General features: G+C 45.5%; 1 protein-coding gene across 1 annotated transcript in view; it reads left to right on the top strand.

Moving 5' to 3' along the window:
• Positions 1-26,654, top strand: part of HYDIN (HYDIN axonemal central pair apparatus protein) — a 363,815-nt gene that overhangs the window by 324,832 nt on the left and 12,329 nt on the right. The window contains exons 69-83 of the mRNA XM_078062394.1: positions 705-912; positions 2,100-2,312; positions 2,785-2,923; positions 3,984-4,149; positions 7,532-7,679; positions 8,107-8,314; positions 8,830-9,051; positions 12,713-12,882; positions 14,954-15,152; positions 16,921-17,079; positions 18,822-19,099; positions 20,356-20,575; positions 22,256-22,468; positions 23,389-23,552; positions 24,399-24,549. Of these exons, the coding sequence (XP_077918520.1) occupies positions 705-912; positions 2,100-2,312; positions 2,785-2,923; positions 3,984-4,149; positions 7,532-7,679; positions 8,107-8,314; positions 8,830-9,051; positions 12,713-12,882; positions 14,954-15,152; positions 16,921-17,079; positions 18,822-19,099; positions 20,356-20,575; positions 22,256-22,468; positions 23,389-23,552; positions 24,399-24,549 (2,858 nt within the window). The remainder of the gene's footprint in view (positions 1-704; positions 913-2,099; positions 2,313-2,784; positions 2,924-3,983; positions 4,150-7,531; positions 7,680-8,106; positions 8,315-8,829; positions 9,052-12,712; positions 12,883-14,953; positions 15,153-16,920; positions 17,080-18,821; positions 19,100-20,355; positions 20,576-22,255; positions 22,469-23,388; positions 23,553-24,398; positions 24,550-26,654) is intronic.

Below are 26,654 nucleotides of genomic sequence, written 5' to 3'. Positions count from 1 at the left end.
CAGTGAGCACTGCTCCAACGGCCCTCTCAGTAGCCAAGGAGAAGCAGAGCAAATGTCTCATGGTGTCTGCAGAGCCAAACGGGCCTGAGAAACTCAAGAGCTGACCTCTGTCCTCCTGGAGCCTGGACCCTGGCCACAGCCCTAGGAATCTTGTTTTTCAGGCCTTAGCCTCTTGGGACATTACAGACCCTTGCAGAAGCTATGAACTCTCTCCCCAAGAAAATACATACCCATACCCAATTTGACACACATAAGGCACTTGGGAAAGGGCTCAACACTTGGTGGACAAATACTCATTACTGTTGTTGCAGTTTTGGAGATTCACAGACCTTTTGAATGGGCCCTTATCCATGGGCCCCCAGATTGTGAACCCCTAGTTTAAAACAATGATTCTCCAAAAATTATGTTCACAGCCCATTATTCTTGAGGCAGAAGACCCAGAGACATCTCCTTGACCCACCCCCTTGAGCCAAAAGGAAAAACTTTAGAAACTTGATAGAATTCAAAGAAGTATTTTCATGAGTCTCCTACAAGAGATATGAGCCAATTCCTTACCCCTAGTGCCCAAAATTAAGTGTACCTGCTAGAAGAGGTGAGCCCACAGACCCCACAGAGGGTCCCTCAGGACCTGTGAGTGGCCTGCCTTCCACCTGCCCTCCCACTGCAAATGCAGAATATCACTGGCTGTCTCTGTTGGCCCCCAGGTTCCTCTCAAAAAGACCAACTTAGCCAGGGCACACTGCACACGGTCAGCACCCTGGACAGTGCCATCGACAACTGGAACGAAGTTTCCCTGCCACCCTTCTCTGTGGAGCCCTCCTCAGGCACTGTGCCTGCAGGGAAGACTCAGAAGCTCAAAGTGAAATTCTCCCCGCTGGAGGTTGGAGACTTCGAGGGCAATCTTTTCTGCCAGTAAGGAGACGTGCTCCCCAGAACAAAGCTCTGCAACTCCTATCCTCTCTTCTGTCCCACCACTACCATCATTCTGTCCAGCCTTTCACCCCCTCCACAGCCCCCAAACTGTCACATTTCCCTTTGGGAAGATTCAAAGGGGCCAGGATTTGGAAGATAAGGAGAATTGGGTCTTTTTTATTACTCACCAACACTCTCTAGACTCTTCCTCCTGCCCCCTTCCCCCTTCCCAGCTGCATTCAGAATTCCACTGAGCAACAAAATGGCTGACAGATAGATGGGTTCCAGCCCTTGGGCACATATGAACTTAAAAAAACTTTCTGGTACCTTTTCTGAGACTTGGTTTCCTCATGTAGAAAGCAAACAAGAATACCCACCTTGTACAGTCGCCATGAACATTAAATGAGTCAATTCAAGTGAAGACTTAGCACAGAACCTGGCACACAATAATCACAGTACACCCACATGGTGGTAGTGGAGGCGGTGGACCTGATACATCAGTGAGGAATAGAGGGGGCCCACACCCAATTCAAGAAAAGCCAATCCAGTAACTTCTAGCAATGAAAACCTCTGATGTGCTTTCCCAGGAATGCTCCATGCAGGACACCCACCTTACAGAGGAACTGTATGAACCCTGGCATGGGGTAGCAAGACCTATGTGAGCCATAACAGCCTTGTGGAGCCCCTGCAATCCACCACAGGGACCCCTCCTATGTCTGGGCCACCTAAACTTGGTGCTGGGGCTAAGTCTGCTCACATCCAGGTCACCTTCTCCGAGGAGCTCAGGCTACTCTTTTAGGATTTCTCTGTCAATGTTCATACCCCAGGAGATGCCTATGAGAGGACCCAGAGGGTAAGACTCTCTGCTCAATTTACAGCAGGGAGATTTTGTCACCACTACTGGAGGGATAACTTGGGGCCACACTTTGATATAGAAAAGGAGCCAGAATTCAGCCTCCTTCTCCTCGGCCCATTCATGCATTCATCCACTCAACAGTTAATGAATGAACACCTACCATGTATCATGCACTATTCAGGGACTAAGATTATGTTGTTGACCAGGACAGACCCAATGTCTGCTTTCATGGAGCTCACATTCTGTTGGACATAATAATTCATTTCCACCCAACTCAGAAAGCAATGATTGATTTAAAAATAAATAAGAATAAATAACCTTATCCTCTCAGGATTCCCAACCTGCCACCTGGAGAGCAAGGTCCAGTCCTATCGACCAAAGGGCGGAGCTTCTTGCCCTTCTGCCATTTTGACCTGAAACACTCCGACTACATCAGCGGTCATCGGCGCAACCCAGATCTCCGAGGGCCTAGTGGTGGGGCTCTGGACTCAAACACCCGGGTGATTGAGTTCACCAGTGTGGGCATAGGAGGGAAGAGTCTTCGGTGAGTTGCCTAGGTTTGCATCAGTTGAGTTCCTATCAGTCATTCCTTCTACAGAACGTAGAGGAAGAATTCAGGGAAGTCAATGAGGCTAATTCCTAGAAGCAGGCTTGAACTACTGGGGTTGGACTTCGGGGAACTGCTCCAGTAAGAAAGCTAGATTTTGTCTCCTTAGCATCAACACTGGGGAAACTCTGGAAGACATAAACATGGAATCCCTGACCACCACCTTAACCACAGAGGATCACCGGGACAGAAGCACCCTGGGCATCATTATTACTCCAAAGTCCAAAACTCTATCCATAGTCTGGAGCCCCAATTGAGATGCAGTTTTCATATCTATGGTAATGAAGTGCCCAGACAAGTTCTACTTCCCAGATAGGGGGACTGTGCTAGGGAAGGTGGTTAAGAAAGTTTCTCTTATTCCTCAACCCCCTGTTTCACTCTCTGCTATCAATTCTTCCCCCTCGACCAGGACTTTTACAATCCTGAACCCCACTAATAGCACTTACACCTTCTGCTGGATCTCTGAAGAAACTGAAAGTCTCCAGAACCCTCCAGCCTTCACATGCCTTACAGAGAAGGGCCTTGTCCACCCGGAAAAGAAAGCTGAGGTGTGTGTGTGAATGAAGACCACCCAACCAAGGACTTTAATCATTCTCTCTCTCTCTCTCTCTCTCTCTCTCTCTCTGCATAGCATGTGTGCTGTAGACCATAGGTAGAATGAGGGAGAACAGCCCAAGTATGCATCAATCAATAAATATTTGTTGAGTGGCATAGACATTAGGCAGTCCTCATGAACAGGACAGACCTGAGCTCTCTTGTTTGGCCATGGAGAGATGGAGAGCTCTAGCATTTGCAGTTTTAAAAACTGAAACTATTAAAGCGGGGAAGGGGAGCTGGGCACTAATGGGCACTAGGACCCATAGAGTAACAGGAAGACTTATTTTTTCCCCAAGGGACTGACAGTGGTAAAAGGATACAGATGTGTTTTTACTTGGTCGGGCCAAAGGGCAAAACAGAAAAGTGAGTCCTGTCCCACAGCTCAGTCCTCATGTTTACTCAGTGGTAATGGGTATGGGGTCAGATTTAATGAAGCATGAATTCATTGGCCAAAACAGATCTATGGGCCCCATATCCTGTAAGTTCCACAGAGAATCTCGGAGGCAGAAATAAATCCATGAAATAGAAATTATGAATTCAAATGCCTTCAGGAAGGTCCCACAAATGAATGGAGCAAGCCAAGGGAACAATGACAGGGAATGCTGAGCCCAGGACTGGCTGGCTGCTGTGTTTCTCTGTCAGATGACACACACAGACAAGTAGACCCAGGGTTGCCAATTTTCCCAGACTTTTTAGGAAAAGCCAAAATTCCATATTTCTCTCAGATTCTATTTTTACATACCAAACAAAGACATGGTGTGAAATATGGCAGCCCAGCCATCAGAGGCTGTGGGTGGGGTAGACCCCCTCAGGAGGGCCTGTGGGCAGGGCAAACAGACATTGATATTGCTGGAACAGCCACACTTACATGCCTTCACGGAGACAGTAGAAAGGTAGGGGTGACCTGGTAATGTCAGCCATCATAACCCCAGCACCAGTAAGCCTCCAAGGGCATGTGGAACAAGCAAACAGAAACGCTTTTTACCCCTCTGTTCCAAACTGTCTTCTTAGATTATCTTCCAGTTCACACCTTTCCATCTGGACATCACAGAAGCATTCTGGACTTTCTTAATCCCCGAACACAACATCACCGTCCCTTTCCTACTGGTAGGCAAAGCCACCGATCCTCTCATCAATCTGGACAAGTCACACCTCAACTTCAGTTGTCTCCTCATTGGTAAGGCTGCCCTGTTTGTTTACGTTTGAGTTGGTGTGACCTGTGAGGGAGGGGAGTAGGGCTGACCCAGCAATGAGCTCCAGGAGCAGATTTGGGTGGAACTATTCCTGGTGCCAGAGGTACTCTATCACTGTTCACAAAGCCATGAAATATTTATCTCTCGATCTAATTTCCATCAGGTATCTTCTAAACCCACACACTAATAACCTAAGAAAATTTAGGAGCCTTGCTACAGATCCTACTTGTTAGATTCCTTGAAGGCCTGGACTATGTCCATTTCCAGAGCCTCACGTTATCCCCATCTTACTTGCATGTGCCCCTGGAGGATGGGCTGTATTTGTTTGCCTCTCAGTCTGTGCCACAGTGGTCAGATTTCTCTGCCATCCTTTCATGCATTTATTCAGCTCAACAAATATTACTGAACCCCTTGTATGACCCAGGCACTCTTCTGTGAGCTGAGAATGCCGTGGGTAAAGCCAAAGTCCCCATCCTCACGGTGGTTACAGTCTAGTAATAGAAAGCAGACCACCAAGGGATGCCTGGGTTAAGCGTCTGCCTTCAGCTCAGGTCATGATCCCAGGGTCCTGGGATTGAGTCCACATCAGGCTCCTTGCTCGGTGAGGAGCCTGCTTCTCCCTCTGCCTGCCACTCCCCCTGCTTCTGCACTCGCTCTCACTCGCTCTCTCTCTCTCATTCTCTCTGACAAATAAATCTTAAAAAGAAAAAAGAAAGCAGACTAACAAAAAAGACAAAAGAAAAATATATAGCATGTCAGATGTTAATAAGTATTCTAGAGAAGAATAAAGCAGGGTAGGGAGAATAAAGGATGCCAGGAGGCAATGGGAAAGTGACATTTGATCAGAGACCTGAAGGAAATAAAGGAAGTGATCACCAGGTCCCTTATCACATGGATGTGGGGTGTGTGTGTGTGTGTGTGTGTGTGTGTAAAATACAACTAAAGTCAGAGGATGTTTTAGTAACTCATTAGATTTTTATATTTAGAAAAGTGATATTCTTTATAATAAGACAATCAATCTGTTATATGAGGAAAATTTTAATCTCTCTCCACCCATCCTTTCCATCAAAGGAAACCCATGTTAACAGTTTGTTAGTAATATTTCCATACATTTCTTATACTGATACATATAAGTAGGTGGGAGGAGATTACAATGTTTCAGAAGGTTTTGAACAAATGGCAATATAGCATAAGAATAATAACAGCACTCTTAAATATAGAGAACACATGGTTACCAAGGGGAGGGTAGAAGGATGGTGATGAAACAGGTGATGGGGACTAAGGAATGCACTTGTCATGATAAGCACCAGGTGATGTATGAAAGTGTTGAATCACTATATTGCACACCTGAAACTAATATAACACTGTATGTTAACTAACTGGAATTAAAATTAAATTAAATACATAAAAACAGCAACAGCAAGACAAACAGAATTTAATCTGGGAATGCAAGGATGGTACATTTCAACATAATGATGAGATATCAACAGATTAAAGAACAACTGTATGATCATATGAATATATACTAAAAAGCCATGGCAGAAATTCTCACCAAAAATTCTAATAGTAAGATAGGAATAGAGGGGGAAACTTAAATAGAGAAGACTAATCAGGGGCTCCTGGGTGGGTCAGTCAGTTAAGCATCCAACTCTTGATTTCAGCTTAGGTCATGATCTCAGGGTCATGAGATGGAGCCCCAAATTGGGCTTTGTGCTGAGTGTGGAGGCTGCTTGGGATTCTCTCTCTCTCCCTCTGCCCCTCCCTCCCACCCCCCTCACACATACACTCACTCTCTCCCTTTCTCCCTCTTCCTCAAAAAAAAGAAGACTAACCAAAATCAAGAGGCAAATATTATCCTGTAATAAACCACTGAAACCACTTCAGTTAAAAATCGGTAATTAGGCAAGGATGCTCATTATCATCATTATTATTGAATACTTTCCTAGTGATTTCAATTAGCAAATACAATAAAACAAGAAAATTCAATAATTGGCATAAACATTAGGGGGAAAGAGACGAAACTATCTTATTTGCTGTTGCTGGTGACTTCATACATAGAAAACCTCAAGAGGCTCTAGAGAAAAGCAAAACAAACCACTAGAATCAATAAGATAATTTAGTAAGTGGTTGGATACAAGACAGTTATGTAAAAATCAATAGTTTCTCTTTCTTTTAGCAATAAGCACCTAGAAACAGAAACAAAAAATCCATTCAATATTGACAAAACCTATATAATATCTAAGGATAAATGTAACAAGAAAAGCACAGGACGTATATGAAGAAAACTATAAAATCTTATTAAAGTGCCCCCAAACAAGATGTGAACATTTACCAGTTCTCTCAAAATTAAATGCAAGTTTAATCAAGTTCCAATTAGAATCCCAACTGGTGTTGCCAGGTAAAATACAGGATGCATAGTCTAATTTGAATTTCAGATAACAATGAGTAATTTTTTAGTGTAAGTATGTCAACATAAGTATGTCTCATGCAATATTTGGGACATACTTCTACTAAAAAAATACTTCCTGGGCGCCTGGGTGGCTCAGTTGCTTAAGCGACTGCCTTCGGCTCAGGTCATGATCCCGGAGTCCCGGGATCAAGTCCCGCATCGGGCTCCCTGCTCAGCGAGGAGCCTGCTTCTCCCTCTGACCCTCCCCCCTCTCATGTACTCTCTCTCTCTCTCTCTCTCATTCTCGCTTTCTCAAATAAATAAATAAATCTTTAAAAAAAAAAATATTTCCTAAGTCTGGCAACCTTAATCCCAAAAGGACTGGAGGTAAGGGGAGAATTGAATAAAATGATTCTAAAGTATATGTTAAAAAACAAATACTCTACAATTGTCAAGGAAAGTAAGAAAAAGCAAAATAGTAACAGAAGATGTATTCAGGCCCTGTCAGGACTCTCATGACATACCTGAGCTCTGATGCAAGAGTTTAATGCAGAGACTATTGACAAAGATATGGGCAGAGTTAAGGGGCCTACCAGGGAGGGTAAAGCCCTCATTAACAAAAGCAAGAAGGCGTTAGTTCCAAAGGAACAAGGAGAGAAAATAATGTCATCAGAATCACCTAAGATAGTTGTGACCAAGGCAGAAGCGCCACCTAGCAGGAGCGGGCAATTGATAGAATAAAGTTCTAGAAGGAAGAGATGGAATCTTGCCAGGGGAAGAAGGTCACTTGTAGAGTAGAAGGAAGGAAGAGAGGTAGTCAAAGACTGAAGAGCTTCAGTCAAAGACTGAAGAAGAGAGAAAAGAAGTTGAAGAGTTTTTTTCTAAGAAGGCTTCCTCTTGCCTGAGGAGCAGTATCTGCTAAGATGCTTCAGGAGCAGGCATGAGGCCTTCACTGAGGGCTGGTGTTTCCACCTTAGGCAGAGAAGCCAGGGAGACCGTGCATATCATCAACAAGGAGGAGCAGGGGTTCCATTTTGCCTTCCAGGACAACTCCCGATATTCTGAAGGTTTCAGCAACAGCCTGGTGATATGTCCCATGGAAGGCTGGATCCCACCACTGTCCAGGTAAAGAAAAAGTCCCCGACAACTACACCCTCCCAAAATAGGGGTTCTAGACCTGCTAGCCAGGAGAATCCATTCCCCTCAGAGTGCCCTGTATCAAGTCTCTTCCAGCTCTAAAATTTACATGAACAATCCCATCCCTGTCCTATTTATTTCCCATTGTTCATTTTCCTGATAAATTGTAGAGCACTGAGAACTTTAAGACCTTCTTCTCAATATTTTCTCTCCTGTTTATATTCATTTCCTTGCTATCTATGAATTCATAAAGCAATGACACACCATGTCTGGCTAATCTTCCAAACTCATCATAATTTGGAATGGCGATGCTTTTTCCTCATAGTGCATGTGCTAATCCATCAGGCTCATATTCTTTAGCAGGTTATAGCAGGTTGGCCTTGTCAGCTAATCTACTGTCTTCTTCCCCATCCAGGTTCCCAGTGGATATTTTCTTCACACCAAAACAGGAAGGAGATGTGAACTTTAATTTGATCTGCAATGTGAAAAAGAAAGCCCACCCTCTGACCTTAAATGTCAAGGCTGAGGGATACACTATGAATGCAGAGGTCAAATGCAAGGACAGGACTGGCTTGATCACTCTCCTGACTCCTAAAGAGACTAACATTATCAACTTCTATGAGGTAAGAGTGTGAGAGAGCCTTGATTCATTCTCTCTCTCTCTCTCTCTCTCTCTCTCTGTTTCCACACTGGCTGGGAAAGGCAGTACAAGTGAATGTTAGCTGCATCCCTCTGTTTCAAATGCCAGGGAGACCAGGAGAACAGAAACAGAAGCATCTCCGTCCTCAGAATGCATATAGTTTTGATGTGAAAACTTATTTTATATTTCAGGGGGTGGAGAGATGATAGGGAAGGGAAGAATCCTTGTATTAAACATACAGGAAGGATGTTTGTCTACCAAGGAGGCCTAAAAATTAAATTGCTATCTTACTCTTCAGGTATGAGGATCCCCAACACTTAGTAGCACTTGCTGGAATATCTGACTACATTAATCCCATGATACTCAACTCACTAACATCATCTGTCATCCCTATTTCCCAAAGGATAGTTTTCCCCAAAATCTTACATATCCTAACCCCAGAGAAGGGAACCATGATTTGCATTCCATCAACATACTACTCTGTTCTCTGTCTCTCAGGTAGAGCTGAACGAATGTGTTCAGTGTGAACTCAGTTTTATCAACACTGGAAAGTTCAACTTCAGCTTCCAGGCGGAGCTCTCTGGCCCCAAAGCCCTGCTGCAGTACTTGGAATTTTCCCCCATTGATGGCAGTGTGGATGTGGGACAAAGTGCACATGCCTCCTTGTCTTTCCAGCCATTTAAGAAGTGTGTCTTGAAGGGCCTGGAACTCAGAATCAAGGTGAGACCATTTAACATTGTCCGACCCTGAGAGCACTCACAGCACTCTGTCTTTAGAGATTAATTCTCCTGTATGTTCCTTGTCTTGTCCACCCTGCCAGAAGCTCCTGGAGAGTGGTCATGTTGCAGATAGTCTCACAATCTCTAGTATAAAGGCCTTATCCACAGTTGAGGCACCTGGTGAATAAGTGTCCATTGAAAAGCAGTTGACCATCCATGCACTGGAATCCTATGCAGCTATTAAAATAAATAAGAGAGACAGATGGGAGGTGGAGAGGAAGCAAGAGAGACAAAATATGTATAACATTTTCCAAGATAAGTTATTGAATGAAAAAACCAAGGAATTATGATGTCTGCAGGAATGGCAGAGAAGGACCTTTGAAGAACTGCTCTTCATAGTGATGAGAACCCTGGCAAAAACTAGCAAAACAACCTTTTTCAGAACTCTTGAAATTAACCAAAGGCTAGCAAGAATCCTAAGATCTTTTATTCAAGAAAAATGGCTGAATTGTGTGTATATGCCTCATTTTCTTTATTCATCTGTCGATGAACATTTAGGTTGTTTTCACATCTTGACTACTGTGAATAGTGCTATACTGAATATGAAAGTGTTAATATCTCTTCAGGGTCCTGATTTCACTTCATTTGGATACCAAAGCCAAACAAAGTCACCACAAGAAAAGAAAACCATAGGCCAAGATCCCTGATTAATATAGGTGCAAAAAATCCTCAGCAAAATACCTGTAAACCAAATCCAAGAATACACTGAAAGGATCATACACTACAACCAAGTGGGACTTATCTCTCAGATGCCAGGATGGTTCAACATACAAAAATCAATTAATGTGATATCTGACATTAATAGAATAAAGGATAAAAATCACATGATCATTTCAATAGAAGTGGCAAAAAAGCATTTGACAAAATTCATAACAAAAACTCTCAACAAACTAGGATTAGAAGGAAAGTACCCCCACATAATAAAGGTCATATATGAAAAGCTCACAGCTAACATCACACTCATTCGTGAAAAGCTAAAAGCTTTTCCTTTAAGATCAGGAACAAGGCAAGGATGCCCATTCTCACCACTTCTGGAAGTCCTAGGCAGAGCATTTAGACAAGAAAAAGAGAAAAGGTATCCAAGTCAGAAAGAAAGAAGTAAAATTATCCCTGTGTGCAGACAACATGATCTTATATATAGAAAACCCAAAAGATTCCATTAAAAGAATCTGTTAGAATTGGGGCACCTGGGTGGCTCAGTCAGTTAAGCATCTGCCTTCAGCTCAGGTCATGACCTCAAGGTCCTGGAATTGAGCCCCGCATCAGGCTCCCCAGTCAGTGGGAAGTCTGCTTGTCCCTCTTCCTCTGCCCCTCCCCCTGCTTGTGCTCTCTCTATCAAATAAATAAATAAAATCTTTAAATTAAAAAAAATCTGTTAGAATTAATAAAATAACTCAGTAAAGTTGCAGGACACAAAGTCAACAAACAAAAATCAGTTGCTTTTCTATATGCTAATAAAAAGCTATCTGAAAAGACAATTAGGAAAATAATCTTATTTACAATATCACAGAAAAGGATTCAATTCTCAGGAATAAACTTAACTAAGGTGGTGAAAGACTTGTATGTTGAAAACTACAAAATGCTGGTGAAAGAAATTAAAGACACAAATAAATGGAAAAAATCCTCTGTTTGTGGATGCAAAGCCTTAATATTGTTAAAATGTCTGCACTACCCAAAGCCATCTATAGATTCAGTGCAATCCCTATCAAAATCCCAATGGAATTTTTTTTTTTTACAAATACAGAAAAACAGTTCTACAATTCATATGAAACCACGAAAGACCATAAATAGCCAAATCAATCCTGAGAAAGAACAAGGCTAGAAGCATCACACATCCTGATTTCAAAATATGTTATAAAGCTAATATCAAAATAGTATAGTACCATCAAAATAGTATAGTACCAGCATCAAGACAGACCCTAGACCAGTGGAACAGAACTGGGAGCCCAGAAACAAATGCACATGTGTACGGCCAGCTGATCTTTGACAAGGTGCCAAGGATACACAATGGGAAAGGAGAGTCTCTTCAACAAATGGTGCTGAGAACACTGGATATCCATATGCAAAAGAATGAAACTGAGCCTTTTACACCATCCCCAGAAGTCAGCTGCAAATGGATTAAAGACTTAAACGTAAGACCTGAAACCACAAAGCTCCTAGAAGACAGTATCGGGCGAGTTTCATGACCTTGGTTCGGCAGTGGCTTCACGGATATGACACTAAATTCACAGGCAACAAAAACAAAAATAAAGAAGCGGGACTGCCTCAAACTCAAAAGTTTCTGCACAGCAAAAGCGACAGTTGACAGAGTGAAGAGACATGGTCTTTATTCGTATACTTAAGGAGAAGGTGACTGACAGGGAACCGGGGGATACAACAGTTGGAACCCACGGTCAGTTGCTGGACAGTCCATAATTTAGATGGACATGAAGTCATAGCACAGTCTAAAAAAAAAATTTTTTTTTCAATTAGAAAAAACAAAACCGTAAAACTCCTAGCCTGGAACTCAAGGGCAATGTTGCAGCCATCTTCCCTGGGAAGAGCCAGGCACGCCACCTCAGAAGGAGCCCATCCCTTGGGAGAACTGTCTTTTTTCAGAACTTTCATGTCTTACAGAAAAAAGAAACATCACACACATCGTAGTGCCTTCCTGCTCTAATTAGCGGAAGAGTTGAAGGTGGTCAATCATAATCCTTTACAGGAAATCAGTCACAAAATACAAAGACTTTAAAAGCCTTAAGTAAGAAACTGTTTTTCAGTTTATAAAGTCACTTACAAAAACTTGTACCAATGACTGTTATATTATTATAATGATGTTTAGAATAAATACGGGATATTTTGTTTTAAATAAATTTTCAACTTAGGAAATTTCATATTATAAAGTTTCTGAAGAGCAAATTAAGGTCATGTCCCAACAGGCACGTGTGTCATCTTGTTGAGAATCCAGGTATGACTCATACTTTTTATATTTCTCCACTCTTTCACCCTTGACACAGGGGCCTTTGACTTCCTTCTTGTCCTTTCCTGGTCACAAGGGGACCATCCACTCTGCAGCCCCGGGTCTGCATTCAAAGTGGAAATAAGAGAGAAGAGCCTGAAGGCAAAACATACAAAAAACCACCAACCAACCAACCAAACTTTCCCAGCAAGACCGCCTCTGTATTTAAATAGGACACCTTCTTGTCCTCTTCTGTTTATATCTTGATGACCAGAACTATGTCTGATGACCACCCTTAGTGTCCAGGAAGGATAGGAACTCTAGTATTTCCACCCAGGCATCTTGGCAACTAAGCAGAGTCCTGCTGATAGGGAACCCTTGGGAAGCAGATGGGGGACAGTAACTAGCAGTCTGCCACACCTCTGCCTTCCGGCTGAATCATGGCTGCAGGAGCCAATGCAGGGTCTGATTGCAGAGTATCCCACTGTGCTTTCCTCAGGTAAACAAACTGCTAACCTGTGAATCAGAATCTCTGCCCATGGAGTCTTGGCACCTGTATTTTTTTTTGGAAAAGCACCAACTGCTTTCCTCCTTCAGCTGAGGACTTGAGGAGCCCTTTGCTCACACTTCTAATCACACTCTGCCTGCCATTCCCTCCCCACAGATCAGTCACGGCCCGACATTTCTGTGCAGCATCTCAGGCTGCGCTGTGAGCCCAGCTGTTCATTTCTCCTTCACCAGCTACAACTTTGGGACCTGCTTCATCTACCAGGCTGGGATGCCCCCATACAAACAAATCCTGGTTGTCACCAACAAGGAAGAAACGTCTATGAGGTACGCAGACTTCCCAGAGCTTCCAGAGGAGTCTGTGGCTCCTTGAGGGTCCTACAGGTGAAGTCCTGCCAAAACAGAAAAAGGAAGATTATGGGAAAGAGTCAAATACAGCTGGGCATGAATCCCGAGTCTCCTTTCCCCACCACTAATACTTGGGTAGCCATGAGCTACTCTGCTAAAAAATCTTAAAATGAGGAGGGCAATGCCAGATGACCTGATGAGAGGTTCATTGGCTTCCATTTACTTTCCCCACATAATAGATGTGGAAACCAAGGTTTGAAGAGTTAAAAAGTGAATTTGTCAGGCCATTACTTTGTAGTAAATAACAGATCTATGCCAAGCTTAAGTCTTCTGATTAAAATCCAGCCTCTCTGCACCATCCCTGTGTAGAATGTTCCAGTATGGGTTTCTGGGCCTTATTTCAGACCTATTGAAACAGGATTTCCAGAAACTAGCCCAGAGACCTGTGTTTCCTCAAAGCTCTCTAGGTTGGTACTATGCAACAGAACTTTCCTGGACGGTGGAACTGTTACGTATCTGCACTGTCCAATATGGCAGCCTATAACTACATGTGGCTGCAGAGCACGTAAATTGTGCCTGGTGCAACTGAGGGACCAAATTCTTAATTTGTTAAATTTTAATTCATTTGAATTTGAATTTGAATAGCCACTGGGTCTAGTGGCTACCGTATTGGATAGCACAGGCCTATGTTCAAAGCCCACCTCTTCCCTAGCTGTGCGACCTTGGGCACATGTTCTCAACTCTCCTCGCCTGAGATGGTGGATAATAATAGCATCTCCCATACGGGGCTGTTAGGAGGATTAAATTAGTTCCCCCAGAGAGAGTCCTGAGAACAGTGCCTGGAACATAGGAAATGCTCAGTTATGGTTATCTGCTGCTGCTGCTGGGATGATGATGGTTATCAACCTGAAGCATTCGTTACAAGAGTGTCATGTGATTTGAAATGCTAATTAAAAATCTTATCTACCTGTACTCTTTCCTGCATGATTTAATTCAATAGGAGTCCTACGCAAAGGCGTTAAGTTCTATTTATTGGCCCAGCTGGACTCCTTCTCTAAATGCCTGGAAGACAGACAAGGAAGCGTTGTAGTGGAGAGGTCTCATGCCTTCCTACCCACAGGTGGAATAGAGTGGACATGGTCTTCGAAGATGCCCGGTAGTTGGGCGATTAGTGATAACGAGAACAGCTCACCTTTGTGGAATGTTTCCTCTTTGCCCTGCTTAGTGACTGCCTCAGTCGCTCTATTCCATTTCATGCTCCCAACAACCTTATGAGGTAACTGTCACTAACCCAGCTTTCCAGATAAGGCAACAGAGGCCCAAAGGGGCCAAGTAACTTTTCTCAGGTCTCATGGCTTGTTAGTGATTAGAGCCCGGATCCAAACTCCTTTCTATCTAACTCAGAACACATACTCCTATCCACTGTGCTTTGCCACCCAGTTACTTAGGAAGCATTTCCTCCTCCTCCTCCTCCTTCTTTTTTTTCTTAGAGAGAAAGAGAGAGCCCTTTTGCAGGGTGGGGGTGGGAGGAGAGGGGCAGAGGGAAAGGGTTAGAGAGTCTTAAGCAGGCTCCACGCCCAGCACAGAGCCCAGTGCAGGGCTCCATCTCACGACCCTGAGATCATGACCTGAGCTGAAATCAAGAGGCAGACACTTGACCTACTTAGCCACCCAGGCACCCCAGGAAGTATTTCCTTCCTTTGCATCGAGCAAAGGGCCACGGCACTTTTGAGTTTGAGGCCCAGTTCTGCCGGGATCTCAGGGTGTGATTTGGGGTAAGTAACTTGATTATGTCAGGGGGCTTTGGGCTGAACCACTGCTGAGGTCGCTTCCAACCCTTACATCCTGTGACTGCAGGACAGCAGGGCAGGAAATCCATCAGAACCCAGCTCAGAGAGACAAGGGGACAGAATCGGTCTTTCTGGGTGACTTAAACATGTGCTCTGACCTCCAGGAGTACAGGCTGGTGCTGGAGACCCTCCTCCTTTGTAGACAAAATGGAAATATGCGGGCCCTCTAACTTCCACGCCTTCCTCCTGATTTTCTCTAGCTTAGACTGTCTGTACACCAACACCACGTACCTCGAGGTGAACTTCCGTGTCGATGTGATAAAGCCGGGAAAGACACTGGAGATTCCAATCACCTTTTATCCTCGAGAAAGTATCCAATACCGAGAACTCATCCCCTTTGAAATCAATGGGCTCTCACAACAAATAATTGAAATCAAAGGGAAAGGCACTGAAATGAAGGTAAGAGACGGTTGGTGAGATCCTCAGGCTTGGCACCCTCCTTTTTGCCCTCCCAGTCACCTGTGCCCCCCGAGCCCACTCTTCCTCCCTTCTCCACCCGTCTGGCCCCCCAGCTACTCTGTCAGAGGCCAGCCAGTCCTACCGAAGGATGAACTGTCAAATCTGACTCTTACTCAACACCAAACTTTAGTGCATCATAGGCTACAAGGAATCACAAGCACCGGAGAAACACGCTTTTCTTGGAGAAGTTGGAGACTGTCAGATACGTAATCCCGAGCACGTCCTTCTCCTCTTACATCAGGGCGTGTCCTGTTTTCGGGTTTAATAGGCTAGATTTGTTTTGGACAACAACTTGTTTTGGCTATGTATGCAGACATACGTTTCAGTTGTGGAACATCCTCCCTTAATGCCACATTGATTAGTACTCTCTGCCAGGCACAGATCCCAGGGTTATGCTTGATTGAGGGCATCTCTTCTAAGTAGGTGCTCCTAATGAAAGTCCTGCTGCTAATCCCTTTCTACCCAGTGTCTGGTAAACATTTAAGGTGTCTGTTTGGTTGGCACATTTGCGTTTTCATAGGAGGTTTTGGAAGACAGAAGACTTTCCCGGATGCTCGGGAATGCATGGGACATTTCAGCCACAGGGAGAGAGAAGATGTGGGAGGGACAGGAGGGAGGTCTCCCTGACAGCCTTCCCATCAAGCTAGAGGAACCCCAGGACATGGCCACCTGGTGTGTCTGCACCCAAGCCAGAGAGGGGGGCCTCTTCCGATCTCACTGTTCATTCTGTCACTCACTCACTCTGCACTCACCGTGTGCTAGGTCCTTTGGGGGAAGTCCGGAGGGGACGTCCGGGAGCACAGGCTGCTGCTACGGACTCTCAGCTTTTGAGACAGAATGGAAGCGTGTGGGCTGGATATCAAGAAAGCTGAGGAGCAGGGGGTGTGCAGTTTAGGGACTGATCGAATGATAGTGACCCATGGGTGCTGCACAGTCCTGCAGGCCAGGCCCAGCCTGACCTCGATCCATCCCAGCCGACCCCGGGATCAGTGCCTGCTGAGGACTTGGAAGCGTGTCCCCTGTCACACCTCTGCTGCTGCCGTTCTAGTCTGAACGCTCGGCACCGGCCGCTCCTCCAGGCTTTCTCTCCCGCCCCCTTCCAGCCCTTCTTCCACAGAGACATGAGCCACAGCGCACCCAAAACCCGCGTTTGATGGGGTCAGTCCATGCTGCCCGGGCTTCCCACTTCTCCCGGCATGAACCCTGACTGCCTCCAAGCCTGTCTTCTCAGGATGCCCCTTGTTCCCCACCCCAGGCCTTGGCTGAGCCACTCCTCCGACTCAGGGCCTCACCACAGAGTGTCCCCTGCCCCCGGGGTGCCCTCCAACCTCACACCCACCCCGACTCAACCTGACTAGATCCTACCCTTCCTTTAGCTCCCAGTGCAGTGTAGACATGCCTTCTCAGGGAGGCCTCCCCAGAACCGCCAGCCAGGTCAGCCTCTGTAATGTGCTCTCAAGGTACCCTGAGCTTTTCCTTCACAACCCTTGACCCTGTTGTAATTATGTAGTTGTGTAATGAGCTGCCTAGGGGGTAGTTTATGCCCATGAATGTTTACTGGGTGAGTGAATACCCATCCCATATGAAGAAGGCAGGACACTGAGAGAGAGGAACCACCCTTACCTCACCAGAGTGGATGTATCCTGGTGATTATTTTTCTCAGTAACTGATGAAACCCTCCCTCCCTGCTCTCTTTCCTGTTCTGCAGATTTCAGTCCTGGATCCAGCCAACAGGATTGTGAAGTTAGGAGCTGTCCTGCCGGGACAGGTTGTGAAAAAAACGGTTTCCATCATGAACACCAGCCACACCCAGCTCACATTCAGCCAGTCAGTCCTGTTCTCAATTCCAGAACTCCAGGAACCCAAGGTTGGTGCTCAGGGCTCCCGGGGGGCTCTTCATGCGTCCCGATGGTATGGAGGACCGTGCTAGCAGCACTGGCCGCTCACGCTTCTGGTGCACCTACAGCGTGCAGACCATTCTGAGAGCTTCCCATGTGCTACCTCTGAGTGTCTTCACAAAAGCAGTGTAGGGCTAGTGCTTTCATTATTCTCATTTTACATAGAAGGACACCAAGGCTTAGAGGGACTGCATACTTCGAAAGGGCAACAGAGTGAAAGAGAAAGGGATGCGATTCAGTAGATCTGGATTCTCATGAATGTATATGTCCTGTAGAAAGTTTGAAAAATATGGTAAGTCATAAAGAAAACCATTTTCCCCATAATCTCACAATGACCACCTTCTTGCCATATGCCCACCCAGCAGAGAGACAGTGAGATCAAGCTCTCTGGCGTCTCTTCTTACAAGGGCTCTAGTCCCGTCACAAGGATCCCACCCTCATGACCTCATCTAAACCTAATTACCCCCTAAAGGCTGGACACCACTCACATGTGAATTTGGGGGACACAATTCAGTCCATAGCAAGGTGAATATGACATAGACTTGTCTGGTGGAGTTTCCAGTCTTCAGGGGTCACTGACACAGAAATAACACCCAGACAGCCTAGAAACTGCAGAGGCAGGGTGTGAATTGGGAAGGGGCAGCTCGGAGGACAGCTGGGGCTGTTGTGAGGCCTCACAGTGGAGGGAGGCCTGCACTGAGGTTAGGGTGAAGAGGTGTCTTGCAGGCAGACAGGTTGGGGAGCGGTGTGCTCGCAGGAAAAGGTACATGGGCTCCGAAGGGCCTGTGCTGGTGGGCGTGCAGGCGTGAGGCGGGGCAGCAGGGGCACTGAGAACCATCTGGGGCTTGTCCGAGACAGGAAGACGGGCTGAGGGAGCTAGCCAGAGCAAGGGCGCTGGTGGGTATCTCGTCCCAGGGCCCTGCCGCCATCCAGAGACAGGGACAACTTGTTGCTTTTGTTTCCTCATTCATCCAAGGCGACATCCTCAGTGCCACTGGGCCGGGGCCCCTGACCGTTGGGCCAAGCCACTTGTACTGGCCCAGTGGCCCCGGGTGGTCCCGGTGCAGTTTTTGGCTCATCTCACCCCTGCTGCCACAGTCCCCCGCTCTGCACCCCAGGGAACACAAGCGCAGAAGGAACCTCGGCTTCCTTCGAGCTGATTTTGATTGATTTCTGCCAGGACAAAGCAGGAAAGGGAGAGCATACGAATTTAAACAGCAGTTCTCAGACTCTAGAACGTGTGGGTCAGGGCACTTTTGAAGATGCGAGTTCCAGGCTCTCCCAAAATTCAGTCGGCCTGGGGAAGGACCTGGGAATCTGCATCTAAAACAGCACATTAGGAAACATGGTACAGAGAGCCCAGGGAGCCCTCCTTGGAAAGACACCAGAGCACTGAGTGTTTCCTATTTCCTTTTATCGTACTATTTCCTCCACCAGAGAGTAGGGGTCATTTGCTGCAAGGGGTTGAAGAGAGAATTAACATTTATGGAATGCCTATTTCGTGCCACACATTTATACAGATGATCTGAATCTTCACCGTAGAGTAAGTCACAGAAAGTTTAAGTAACTTGCCAAAGATGACCTGGCCAGTAGGAGGCAGCAGAATGGGATCTGACCCCTGGGCTGTTGCAGCCCTAAGAGCAAGACCCAGGAATGGATGCCTCCGATGCCCCTGCCCTCAGTGGCTGAGTATCCTTGTGGTTTTGTCCAGGTCATCACCCTGATACCATTCCACAACATCACTCTGAAGCCCAAAGAGGTCTGTAAGCTGGAAGTCATCTTTGCCCCGAAGAAGCGCATCCCTCCCTTCTCCGAGGAGGTGTTCATGGAATGTATGGGGCTCCTGCGTCCCCTCTTCCTCCTCAGCGGCTGCTGCCAGGCCCTGGAGATCTCCCTGGACCAGGAGCATCTCCCCTTCGGGCCAGTCGTGTATCAGACACAAGCCACGCGTCGCATCCTTATGTTGAACACGGGTGACGTGGGTGCAAGGTAGGAGAGCGGTGTGCCCACCCCGAGGCTAGCACAGCCCTGTGACACTGGCTTTGCCCTGGATCTGGACACGACATCTGTTTCACAAGTCAGGCCACTCGTTATTTCTTTCCCCTCCCTTTTACATCCCCTCCCTTCGCTCAGATGTGACAACAGTGGTCCCGCTCAGGTGACTGCTTGCTGCCAGGATGGCGAAAATTAATGTCATTGAGAACATTTGTTTGGTGCCCATTCTATGCCCTTTACATGGCTCCTCTTGGCTAATCCCAAACAGTTCCATGGCTGATCCATTTTACAGATGAGACAACTGAGATTACTTTACCAAAATCATGCCTTTAGCAAGGACTCACACTGTGCAGGCGCAGTGCTGAGCATTCTTGCATATAAGCTCCCACTTAATTATCCCAGGCCCCCATAAGGTCCTCTGTTGTCCCCATTTCACAGATGAAGGTGAGGCTCAAGGAGGTCAGGTGATTGACCTGAGGTCACACAGCCAAGAAGTGGGGGGAAAAGACGGGATTGGAACCCAAGTATATCTGTGATCGCTCTCCTCTCCAGGCTCTTCCCTCTAGCTAGCAGGTGCCCACCCCCGTCGCTACTCAGGCAGGCCCCTTAGCTATGCAGGCGGGCACTGAATACCTGCACGGGGGCACTCTCACCCAGACCTCAGCGAGAACAGTGCCCTGAGGGTGTGGTGTGGCGGCCCCTGAGTGCTGGAAGCACGGGGTCTGCACCACCCACCCTCTGTCTCCCATCGGCCCACAGAGGGATGACTACACAGGGCCCTCAGGTCCCAGCGCCACCAAGAGCAGGTGCAATGCTCACCTGCATCACCTCTCCCCTCCTGGATGGGGGGGTGGGGGGAGGGGTTGCTGATAGCCACGGTCTCGGGACGGTTCCAGTCCTAGCCCAATCACTTCCTAGCTGTCTGATCTTGGATACACATGTGTTAGTGCATTCATGCACATGTTCCCCCGTGAGCCACTGGTGGACCATAAGATAAGATGCAGCCCCTTCCCACCCTGCTCCGGTCTGAGAGGCAGCTGAGCCATCCTACCCAGGAGAGATCTGGCTCTTGTCCCCACTGCCTCTGCTGCACCCAGTGATGGTCTTCCTCCCAGGCCCCAGGGAGTGCTCATTAGCAGGTGAACCTCCCAGCTAAAAGCCCAGGCAAAGTCTCTTGATCTCAGCAGCATTGAGGACACCCCCAGGATACTAGTAAATTGTCTTTCTTGTCTCCTTTTATCTTGGAAAAGGTTTAAATGGGATGTCAAAAAATTTGAGCCTCATTTCTCCATCAGCCCAGAAGAAGGCTATATCACTGCGGGCATGGAGGTTTCGTTTGAAGTGACCTACCATCCCACTGAAGTGGGCAAGGAGAGTCTCTATAAAAACTTGCTCTGCTTCATCCAGGGAGGCAATCCCTTGAGCCTAACCCTATCTGGAGTCTGCGTGGGACCACCTGCAGTAAAAGAGGTCAGTAGATGCTGCCCACAGATGGGCCAGTGGCCAGAGTGGGCCCAGCAAGCTCCACAAGTGAATTCAGCCAGGCTTCTAGAAACAAGTGACTCTGGAAAAAAAAAAAAGAAAGAAAGAAACAAGTGACTCTGTTCAAACAGTCCTCGGTGCCAACATCAAACATCCAGACCTGCTTCCCAACCCCTGCCACAGGGCTTTTGCATAATCTGTTCCCACTGCTGCAATATTCATTTTCCCTCTTCATTTAGTTAAATCCTATTCATTCTTCAGCCCTCAACTCAAGCATCACATTCTCAAGGAAGCTTGCACTGATATCTCTGGCTAGATCAAATTCTGTTACACGCTCTGTAAGTAAAGGGTAAACACCTTTCTCTCCTTCTCTCTCATCAATAAAGGGGGGGGGAGAGGGCCTTGAGTTAATCCTCCGCTAGCCATGTCCATAGAAACCTGAGAATGGACTGTGTTCCACTTATGGTAAAAATGCTTATGGCAAAAATGACACCCAATCTTCATCTCTATAATCCCATTATTTCAAGAGTGTTATGTAAATGGGCTCATACGGTATGCTCTGAACATGTATGTACAAGTCTTGGCGGGACATATGCTTTCATTTTCTTGGGTGAATATCTAGGAGTGGAATGGCTGGGTCATAGAGCAGGCATATATTTACTTTTTTAAAAACCTACTAAACTGTTTTCCAAAGTGGTTGTGTCATTTTACATTTCTACCAGCAATGTCTGACATTTCCACTATGTCACATCTTGCCAACACTTGATACGGTCAGGTGTTTTAATTTTAGTCATCCTAATAGATATGTAGTGGTGTCTCCTTGTGTTTTTTAATTTGTAGTTCCCTAATGACTAACGATGTTGAGCACCTTTTTGGGTATTTATTTGCCACTCGTATATCATCTTTGTTGGAGTATCTGTTCAAATTTTCTGTCTATCTTTAGCTGGGTTGTTTGTTCTCTTCTTATTGAGTTTTGAGAGTTCTTCATATATTCAGGACTAAAAATTTTACATTTAGATCTTCAATCTGTTTAGAGTTAATTTGTGTATGTAGTGCAAGATATGGACCAAAATTCATTTCATTGTATTTTTTTGTATACTGATATCCAATTGTTCCAGCACCATTTGTTGAAAAGATTATCATTTCTCCACGGAAATACCTTTGCACCTTGGTCAGAAACCATTTGACCATATAGGTACAGCTCTGTTGCTGAACTCTGTTCTTGTCCGCTAGTCATTTAACTGTCCTTACCAACACTGCCACGCTGTCCCCATTGCTACATTCGGTGGTCAGTTCTCAACTGTTGACCTGTTGATAGCATTTGATACCTTGAACAAGTCCCTTAAAGGAGAATCCTTCCAACACTTTCCTCACATGGTTCCTAGGATACCACCCTTTCCTGGGTTTCCTCCTACCTTATTAGATGCTCCCTCTCATCTCCTCTTCTGATTTTTCTTAACATTGGTGTGTGCCAGTCAGGAATTAGTTCTTAAATTTCTTCTTTTTCTAAAAACAATTAACTTCCTGACAATCTCATCCAGTTTCTTGGCGTTAAAAAAAAAAATGCCATACCCTCAACTCCCAAATATGTATCTCCATCCTGAACCTTTCCTCGAACTCCTCATGTGTAAAGTCCACCACCTGCCTGAGGTGCCTGCTTTCTTCCAGGTGGTAAACTTCACCTGCCAGGTGCGCTCCAAGCACACGCAGACCATCTTGCTTTCAAACCGCACCAACCAGACCTGGAACCTGCACCCCATCTTTGAGGGTGAGCACTGGGAGGGGCCCGAGTTCATCACCCTGGAGCCCCATCAGCAAAACAAGCCCTATGAGATCACCTACAGACCCCGCACCATGAACTTGGAGAACCGCAAACATCAGGTAGACTGAGGCTTCCCCCACCCGCTTTGGTTTCCGTGTGTGGTTGGAGGGGGAAGAGTGGTGCAAGAGAGGTGAGGAGACAGAGTTTGGGGGCTCAGAGAATGTTCAAACGAGAGGGGACCCCACGAACCATGTTGGAATGATAGGGAATCATGCAGATTATCGAGTCCAAAGCCTCTCTCGGTGCCCACATGTTTTCATGTGTAGAAGATTCTCTTGGAATGAGGGACTCTTTCAGTTCTGAAAGAGTCCTGGACTAAGCATCAAGCAATTAATATTTAGCTTAATTGCACAAATAACATCATCGTGGCTGTAATAAAAATAAAAAAGGGAAGAAGCCGCAATCTTCAGCCCTAAAAAAGGAGAACTCTTTTCTTCTATCTTCACTACCAGCCCCCATTCAGATGCAGCCACAGCTGCCGTCATCACATACCCAAAATTGCCTTCTGTTTATTTTCACTTTACATTATATCAGGAACATTTTTCTGTTTCACTAGTCTTTGTGATCATGATATTTAATGATTGTCTAATATTTCTTTGAATGAGAGTTCCGTAATTTATTTAACATTCCCCAGTTGTTGAATATGGAAGTTATTACCAAATTTTCATCAATATTATAAATGGTTTTAATATATATGTGTATGTATGCAGCTTTTCCCTCTGAAGGGATTTTTAAGTTCCCTCAGATGAAGCCGCCGGCTAGCCCAATCGGTAGCGCATAGCCTCTCAGGTTCCTTGGGGTGGGGTTCCTGGTTCAAATACATACGAACATTTTTATGACTCTTAAAACATACTGCCAAGCTGCTTTCTAAGAGTTATGCTTATGTCAGGGCCTACGTTAACCCTGTGTTACTACCGTGCCTGAGAGGTAGCTAATAAGGGACCTTCTGTGCCATTCTGACCACGCTTCTTCTCCTTAGGGCACCCTCTTCTTCCCCCTCCCCGATGGGACTGGCTGGCTGTATATGCTGCATGGGGTTTCTGAGCTCCCCAAAGCCGTGGCCAACATCTTCCGTGAAGTACCGTGTAAGACGCCATACGTTGAACTCCTGCCAATCAGCAACTGGCTTAACAAGCCCCAGAGGTGAGGGAGTGGGGCAAGGAGTCAGGGTGGAGGAGATGGAGGAGGGAGGACATCCACTGTCTAGCCTGGCCTTTCACCTGGTCAGCACCTCTAGAGGACATTGAGGGACTGAAAGAATCAGAGACAAATTTCCCTGGTGTGGACAGGCACTGCGTGACCTCTAAGCTTCCAGACCCCCAGTGCTATCTGTGAATAGCGGAGTACCTAAGTCTCCTAGACCAGGGCCTGGCACAAAATAAGTGCTCAGTAAATGTTAGCTGTTATTATTGTCAAAATGAGAATCATGGTGGTTATTATCGAGTGCTCCACCATATCACCTCAGCCACTGGCCAGAGAAGGACGTCCCTTGGATCTTTAGTTGCAGTGGGAGTAGAGTAGAATACGAGGGCTAGAGAAGCTTGAAAACCAGCAGCCTTGTCCCCTTCTTTTACAGAGAAGGAGCCAAAGGCTGGGAGAAGAGGTTTACTTACTGAAGGCTGCCAGGTAGCATAGTGGATGAAGGCCCAGACCTAAGTTTGAATCCTGGTTCTACCAATAACTAGTCATGTTATCTGAGCATGTTTCCTCTTGGCCTCTATTTCCTCATTAGTAAGACGGAGGTGAGAATCATATGTACCTCCATGTGTTACTAGGAACACATGTGGAGCACTGACTCAGCACCTGGCACATAAGAGGTGTCAGTAAATCGTAGTTATTGGTATTGTTAGAGACAATGTAAAGACCAGAGCCCTGGACCCACATGCTTGTCATAAAGTCAGGACTAGAAATAGCACCTTTCCTTCTTTCCTTTGGGCAGACAGTCACATTTTCTCTATCCTCTCTTCATGTGCTGCTGTGTCCCCCCAGATTCCGGGTCATTGTGGAAATGATAAAACCAGAGAAGCCAGACCTAAGCGTCACCTTAAAAGGCCTTGACTACATTGATGTACTGTCTGGCTCCAAGAAAGACTATAAGCTGAACTTCTTTTCCCACAAGGAGGGACTATACAGTGCAAAGGTATCTACATGTTAAAAGCATTTCCCTGGAACCCTGGAGGTCTGCCCCTGAGGTGATGATCCTGGTGTTAGGGAGTGAAGATGTCCTCCCACCGCCAGCCTATCCTTATCCTGTTGGGCTAACCATTTAGTGACCTGGCATAGGCTTTCAGGATTCCAAGCCTCTTTAAGATGGAGCCAGACTGCAGGGCCATCCATCTGTCATGTAGACCCACACCAAACATTCAAAGCAGCAGAATCATGAAAATCCTTAAGTAGTGAAGGGCAGCAAATACCAGACCACAATAATAAGAAAAGATCCCTTTTTCTGAGTGCTGAGAGAGGCTAGCATCATACTGAACACTCAGTACACACAGCTAGTAATGTCAGAGCCAGGATTCAACTCAGAGCCACCTGCTCCAGGATACCACGGGGCCTTTCATGCATGAACTGTTTCTCCTAATCCGTTCATTAGTTCAACAAGTACCTATGAGCATACCTGCCACATACTATACTAAGTGCTGGCAGCACAGCAATGATCAAAACTAGGCACAGTCTCTGTCTTCATGGAATGCCCAGTCCAGTGAAAGAAGAAGGATATTAACCAAATAATGGTACTATGAATGTATAATTACAAAATGAGATACGCACTTTGAAGAAAAGGAGCACATATGGATCAAGTAGCTCAAGGGTGAGGTTAGGGCTGAAGATAATATATGGAAATTACTCATTTATAGATAATATGTAGAAATTACTTATTTATAGATAGTATTAGAAGCTATGATGAAAGATGGAATAAGCTAGGGAAAGATTTTAAAGTGATAAAAGAAGAAACCTAGGAACGCATCTCCTCCCTCCAGAAGAGATAGTAGCAAAACCCATGCAGTAGATGTCATCCTTTCCTACAACCACTGAGGTGGCCTGCTCCACTCAGATCACATTCACAGGCTGACAGAGAACCTTAAAATCAAGGTTTCATGAAACATCTGTAGGGGAAAAAAGCCACTATAAATAGAAATACCAGCTCAACAAAGAGGAATCCCTAAGATAAAAGATGTATTAAAGCAAACAGAATATTTTTAGTGAATATTATTAATATCCTCAAAGGAATAAAGGAAGATAATCCTACCCATAATAGAAGAACAGGTTATTATGGAAGATAATCAATTAGAGACCTGGAAAATAAAAAATGCAATGTTTGTAATAGAAAACCATAGAGAAAGGCTGAATAGTGTAATGAGGAAGAGATTACTAGTAAGTTAGAAGATAGAGCTGAGTAATAGCACAGATTTAAGCACATGAGCACAAAGAAATGGCAAGAATGGAAGGAAGTAATAAGTGCTGGAGAGGGTATGGAGAGATTGGATCCCTCATGCATTGCTGACGGGAGTGTAAATGGTGCAGCTGCTGCCAAAAACAGTCTGGCATTCCTTAAATGGTAAACATAGAGTTACCATGTGACTCAGCAATTTCACTCCTAGGTGTATACCCAGGATAAATGAAAACGTACGTCCACACAAGAACCTGTACATAAATGTTCATAGCAGCATTATTCATAAGAACCAAAAAATGGTTACAAACCAAATGTCCATCTATCCACCTAAAAGAAATTCAACACCCAAAAAACAAATAATCCAGTTAAGAAGTAGGCAGAAGACAAGAAGAAAATACTTCTTTTCCAAAGAAGACATCCAAATGGCTGACAGACACATGAAAAGATGCTCAACATCACTTATCATCAGGGAAATACAAATCAGAACCATGATGAGATACCACCTCACACCTGTCAGAATAGCTAAAATTAACAACACAGGAAACAACAGGTGTTTGCGAGGATGTGGAGAAAGGAGAACCCTCTTGCACTATTGGTGGGAATGCAAACTGGTGCAGCCACTCTGGAGAACAGTATGGAGATTCCTCAAAAAGTTAACAGTAGAACTACCCTATGATCCAGCAATTGCACTACTAGGTATTTACCCAAAGGATGCAAAAATACAGATCCAAAGGGGTACATCCACCCCGATATTTATAGCAGCATCATCAACAGTAGCCAAACTATGGAGAGAGCGCAAATGTCCATTGACTGATGAATGGATAAAGAAGATGTGGTATATATGCAATGGAATA

Source organism: Halichoerus grypus, chromosome 15, assembly GCF_964656455.1.
Source record: "Halichoerus grypus chromosome 15, mHalGry1.hap1.1, whole genome shotgun sequence".
Classification (NCBI taxonomy): domain Eukaryota; kingdom Metazoa; phylum Chordata; class Mammalia; order Carnivora; family Phocidae; genus Halichoerus; species Halichoerus grypus.
This window is presented reverse-complemented; position numbering and strand designations above follow the sequence as displayed.